Source organism: Lycium ferocissimum, chromosome 4 (assembly GCF_029784015.1).
Source record: "Lycium ferocissimum isolate CSIRO_LF1 chromosome 4, AGI_CSIRO_Lferr_CH_V1, whole genome shotgun sequence".
Classification (NCBI taxonomy): domain Eukaryota; kingdom Viridiplantae; phylum Streptophyta; class Magnoliopsida; order Solanales; family Solanaceae; genus Lycium; species Lycium ferocissimum.
The window spans coordinates 30577432-30583944 of NC_081345.1; the positions used below are offsets into that span (position 1 = coordinate 30577432).

Sequence of the window (6513 nt, forward strand, 5' to 3'; positions counted from 1 at the left end):
TTTCATTTCCATATTGCTTTGAATTTCTTGGCCTTATTTAACCTCTTTTTACACTTTTTATTGAGATCAGGGTCTTTCGAAAACAGTCGTCCTACCTTGATAGGAGTAAAATGTGCGTACACTCTACCCTCCCCAGACGCCATGTTATGGGATTCCACTGGGTTGTTGTTGTTGTTGTTGTTGAAGAGGTGAGGGAAGAAAAAATGAGGAAGGAAATTACAACTCAGATAGTCAACCAACCAAACTAGTAGTACTAATATCATAAGCTGCTTCAACGTTCCCTTCAAAAGATTTTTGATGCGATAGTTCCCGACAAAATATTCAAAACTTCATTCTTAGCTGAAGTATGAAACGAAAAATACTGAATGTGGTGAAGAATCAACCAAAGATTCACGGGTCCACTTATACCACAAATCCACATGCAACAAGCCAACAACCAACTAATCAAACACAAAAAACAACATATACAAACTCAGCAAACAACAAAACATAGAATATTGCCCAAAGTCATGATTCTTCGAAGTGTCATCTCTTCAAACCAACCTCATTATTATCTCAAAACAATGACACATATGACACTTGTATCCCCAACCCCAACTCCATCCCATTTCCCCAAAATCCTTTCAATGCCTCAAAACACCTCCAAAAACGTCGCCGTTATCGGTGCGGGCTCAGCGGGCCTAGTTACGGCCCGAGAACTCAAACGAGAAGGTCACACTGTCGTTATATTCGAACGAGAAAATCAATTAGGTGGCACATGGGTTTACACACCCGACACAGAATCCGACCCGATTGGACTCGACCCGAACCGGAATATCATTCATTCAAGTCTTTATTCATCTCTACGTGTTAATCTACCAAGAGAAGTAATGGGTTTTCGGGATTACCCGTTTGTGGTCAAGAAAAGGTCGGGTAGTGACCCGAGAAGGTACCCGGGTCATAAGGAAGTGTTGGATTATTTGAATGATTTTGCGGTTGAGTTTGGGGTTATTGAGGTTGTGAGATTTGGGATGGAAGTTGGGTATGTGGGAATGTTGGAAAACGGGAAATGGAAAGTTAGTGCAAGAAAGAGAGGAAATGATGATGTGTTTGATGATGAAGTGTATGATGCTGTTGTTATATGTAATGGACATTATACTGAACCAAGAATTGCTGATATTCCTGGTAATTTATGGAAAAACTTGATCTTTAATGCTTTATTACTCCTTCCGTCCCAATTTGTTTATCTGGTTTTGACTTGACATGGAGTTTAAGGAAGTATTGAATTGCTTTTGTATCTTGTGGTTATTAACTAAAGATATGTAGAATGTACCAAAATCTTTCTTTAAGAATGGTGTTTGGATTGGCTTTTTAAAAGTAGATTATAAGCCAAAAGCTAAAAGCTATAAGTTGGCCAACTTTTGGCTTTTGACTTATTTTTGTATTTTTTTGGCTTAAAAGTAAGTGCTTAAAAATACTTTTTATCTTTCCCAAAAACTACAAAGAGTAGAAAAGAGCTTAAAAGCCAATAAACACTTAAAATAAGCCAATCCAAACACCCTCTAAAGAGTTGCCAAAAAAGGAAAGAGACATTCTTTTTGAAACGGAATAAAAAGGAAAGTAAGACAAATAAATTGAAATGGAGGGGGTATTATGTTGAATAGAGTACTATCTCCTTTAGTCACTCTTTAATTTTTGGTAATTATAGATTCTTTGGTGAAATAAGTCAAATGCTGATGAAACTTTTATACTCATAACCAAGTATTTGATAATCCAATTGTACTTTGATCTTTTATTCTTCACACTTGAGTAGAATATAATCCTTTAGTCATGTTTCACTTTGTTGTAATTATAGATTCGTTGCTGGAATAAGTCAAGTGCTGATGAAATTGTTGTCTTTGTAATAAAGTTTGGTGTGGAGATTTTAAGTATTTGGTAATCCATTATACAAGACAAGTTGATTTGTACATTAAGCGAACTGTTTTATCCTACTTACTGTTTAATTAGTGATGGTGGCCAATCAAAGTTGATCTTTTTTAGCACCGGCATTACGACTTCCTGTTTATCACGGTTTTGCCTGTTGCAAGCAGTTAGTATATTTTGGTTTGCAATGTTTGCTCCTTTTCTCTTTCTGTTATTGAGACAGCGTCGACGACAAAGAATGAACATTTTATGGATAAAAGAACATTTTATGGATAAAAGATTAGCCTTTTTATTTCTCAGACATATTTTTGTTTCTTTTTACAATGCACATATATGATAAGTACTTTGTCTGTTATGGTTTGCAAGCAGTTCAAAACTTTTGAGTTACTATTTGAATTGCCACTTCTTTTCCATTTTTCTTCTTCTGGTTCAGGATAACCATATGACATAGCAGTAAAGTATTATAGAAATTCAAGAATAGCATTATTGAAGTTGAATGTTTGGCTGAGGTTTTCCTTCTCTCTTTTCTTTTACCTTTTTAACTTCATTTTTATGCCATTATTAAATAATTAGCTTTGACATTATTTATGAGTTTTCCCAATGATTGGCATACTGTGTCAGTAGCAGTTTTTGAAGTTTCTGACTGGAGACATCTAGCCTTTCAGGAATCGAAGTCTGGCCAGGAAAGCAAATTCACAGCCACAATTACCGTGATCCTGAACCTTTTCGAGACCAAGTACGTTTCAGGTTCATTGTTTCTTTATGATATTGATGTTCCGAATTAATAATACTGTAGCCATGTGACTGAAATGCTTGCAGTTGGTTCGATTACGAATTTGCTCTACTTAAAGTGTTCTATGATATTCTATTACATGAAGTTTCAAGCTAGACATAATAGATTATTGAACGGAACGTCCTTGGACAATGCTATTATTGAAGTCTTACTTTCAAATGAATCAATGGATATATGAGGGATGACACTACAAACACATAACTCTTAAATTTTAAATCTACCTGTTTGTTTACCAATGAATATTAATAGTTAGAAGTTATAGTAGTCCTTGTTCTTAGGAAGCTATTTAGAAATGATAGGCTATACAGAAAATGAACATACGTCTATGCTTATTCAAGCCTAGACGTGACTTGGGAAAAATGCTCCCTGGTTGGATCAGCTTCTAAGCTTTTACTAATGTATCTCAAGAAATAGTATCATCTTATTGCCAGATCATAAGACACTTTACCTTTAAGTTCTGTGATCAGAGTAAATTATAAATGGTTTTCCAGGTTGTTGTGCTGATAGGAGGTGCTGCAAGTGCTACTGATATCTCCAGAGAAATTGCTGAAGTTGCTAAAGAAGTCCACATTTCTTCTAGATCAGCTACAAGTGGAGTTCCGATGAAGCTGCCTGGCTATGATAATATTTGGCTCCATAATATGGTAAAGTGGTTAATAACTTGTATATTCATGTGGAGGTTTGTCAACACTTGATGCTGATCTGTACTTTGCATCCCCTGGATTCTATGTAATGAAATCCTCTTACGTCATAAAGAAAAAAGAAAAAAACACTTGATGCTTGCTCAATCTTCAGTTTGGTTTGAAGAAAACTGATACCAGCTAAATCATGCAGATTGAAGGTGTTGGCAGTGATGGTGGCGTGAGTTTTCGAGATGGTTCCAAAGTCCTTGCTGAAATCATCCTACACTGCACAGGGTGAGTGATTAGTCCTGTTGAAACTTTCCTTTTCACCCAAGGTTAAAGAAAACGAATGAAAGGTGACATTGATAGCCTTTTCTTTTTCTTTTTCTTTTTAAGGAGAAATGAAAGGCTAGTGCACATCTTTTTTGCCTAGGATCATATAATGATATAAATGGCGAGGTGAGCTGTCCTTATAAAAAACAAACAAAAGAATGACGAGGTCAACAGACAATCAATAAGGAACCGGCATGATAAGTGTAGATAATGGATCCAAAGGTTAGAAACAGTAGTAAAGTAGTTGATCTGCTCTGGAGTAGGCCAGTCTCAAAATAAACCCTGTACCCTTTTGGTTCCTTAACTGTAAGCTTAAAAGAACATCGATCGATATTTTCATTGGAAAGAAACCAGGAATTATTACCATGTTAACCATAAGGGAAGTTGCATGGTTGTAATAATTTGTCTTTTTTTATCCGGAGTGGGGTGGGGGGTTGTTTTGCCATTTTTCTTATATGATTGAAATTATAGTCTACAGGAAATTAAAAGGCCAGTTGAAATTATATTCTACAGACTAGTGATGGCAGCCTGCTTTGTTATTGCTTTATTCTGAGCTAAGGGTCTATCGGAAACAACCTCTCTACCTCTCAAGGTAGGGTTAAGGTCTGCGTACACTCTACGCTCCCCAGACCCCACTTGTGGGATTACACTGGGTATGTTGTTCTAGACTAGTGAGGGCAGATTTGGCTAGAAAGTGTAACATAAAGGAGAGAAACATTCTCTTTATCTTTGGCTTAAAAAATGGGCAGCTCGGTGCACAAAGTGAATTCTAATTATTTATGTGAGTTTGCTAGTACAGACCTCCTAATTCATAGTGAGAGATCTCTAACCTTCACTTTTTGTAATCGAAAATAATTGCTAGTAATCTTACAAGATAGTCAAATTGATGGTAGGATGAATTATCAAAAAATTTGCTACTCTATGTTTCCCAGGTACAAATATCATTTTCCTTTTCTTGAATCTAATGGGATAGTGACTGTGGATGACAACCGTGTTGGTCCACTTTACAAGCACATTTTCCCACCAGCCTTTGCTCCAAGTCTTTCATTTGTTGGGCTGCCTTGGAAGGTAAAATTAAGAGGGTTTATGCTGGGGTTTATCAATTTACATTTTAAATGGTAGACATGAACGAAGTATTTGTCTGTGGTTGCACCAGGTTATACCATTCTGCTTATGTGAACTGCAAAGCAAGTGGATTGCTGGTGTTTTATCTGGTCGCATTTCTCTCCCATCAAAGGAAGATATGAATGCTGATATTGAAGCTCTCTACTCATCCATGGAAGCTGCTGGCATTCCAAAGCGGTACACTCACATTATGGATGATTGTCAGGTATAGCATCTATCCAACCTTGTCGAATGGTTTAAGGTTTCTATTTGTTCTATGGGTTGTCATCCTTTTTCTTTTCTTTCTTTTTTAGAGGCCTTACGTGGGTTGGTGTGGGGGGAGAGGGCTGGGGGGTGGGGTTACAAAGTGGGATAAGCAAATGATTTGTAGGTTTTTCCAACTTCCTTCCATGTGATTATAGGTCTACTGTCCTTTCCTAACACCTTTATTAACCATAGTTTCACACCTAAAGGGATCGTGTTTGCAGGTCGACACGGAACATGACCAAACCATCTCAAGCGACTTTCTCTCATTTTATCCTCAATGTGTGCTACTTGCACCTTCTGGCAAATATGGTCAATTTTAATCTTATCTGATCTTGTATGATCCACATCCATCTTAGTATCCCCATCTCTGCAATACTCATCTTATAGATATGTTGAACTTTAGCAGCCTAACGTTCATTACCAAATAACGTTGCCGATCTTATGGTAGTTCTATAAATTTTCCATTCACTTTGGTAGGCATCCTTCTATAACATAACACCTCGGTAGCACTTCTCCATTTCAACCATCCGGTTTTGATCCTATGAGTAACATCTTTATCTATCATTCCATTCTCTTGAAACAATGAGCCTAAGTATTGCAATTGTTTGCATGCATTTTGGTGCCGCAATCTCGTCTCATCTCTCTCAATTTCGCTTGTCTCATCTCTCGTCAATTTCGCTCGTCTCATAGCAGACTAAACTTGCGGTGCATGTATTCAGTCATTATTTCTACCTATCCTACAACCCTTACTCTCTAATGTGCTTCTCTATAGTTCGAGCATTTGGTTGACATCCTCACCAATTTCGTTAATTAACACCATATCATTAGCCATTGGACCTCATCTTGTATTGTGTTGATAGCTCATCCGTAACTAGGGTAAACAAGTAAGGACTCAATGCTGATCTCTGGTGTAAACGCACTATTCTGGGAAGCTCCTATATATCTCCTACTGCTGTTTTCATGCTAGTGACAGCACCTTCATACATGTTCTTCATGGCAATTAGATTAACAAAAACAGTGTCATATAATTCTTGACTGGTTGTCAATCCCCATCTTTACAGTTTGACTATGATGATTGGTTGGCTGCTGAGTGTGGATGTACACTCTCTGAAGAATGGAGAAAGCAAATGTATTTTATCTCAAGAAAGAATAGAAACTCTCAGCCCGAGACATATCGTGACCAGTGGGACGATGATGACTTAATCATTCAAGCTCATGAAGACTTCGTAAAATATATTCCTGAACTAGCTCGAGCACAGAAGCTGCCAAGATGATTTTTTGTGAACACTGGCATGTAATATGCCTGAATTTGGTTATTTTTGTTGTTACAGAAAACATATAGTTTAATAAATCGAAAAGTATAGTAACAACTGGAAATTCCTCAATTAATTTCAACTGTAATTCTGCCATCAAATTTAATGTAAGTTATCCAGCTTGTAAACATTTACCACTACTTATGCTTGTACATTTATTCAATAAGACAGTGATGAA

The 6513-nt window shown here is 36.9% G+C and overlaps 1 protein-coding gene across 1 annotated transcript; it reads left to right on the forward strand.

Annotated features, from left to right (window-relative positions):
* The first annotated feature begins 345 nt into the window (after window positions 1–345).
* LOC132052237 (flavin-containing monooxygenase FMO GS-OX-like 4) lies at window positions 346–6513 on the forward strand. Its single transcript, XM_059443676.1, has 7 exons — window positions 346–1164; window positions 2568–2638; window positions 3187–3339; window positions 3530–3612; window positions 4584–4719; window positions 4808–4981; window positions 6084–6513. The coding sequence occupies exons 1-7, from the start codon at window positions 420–422 to the stop codon at window positions 6294–6296; spliced, it is 1575 nt and encodes a 524-aa protein (XP_059299659.1). The 5' UTR covers window positions 346–419; the 3' UTR covers window positions 6297–6513.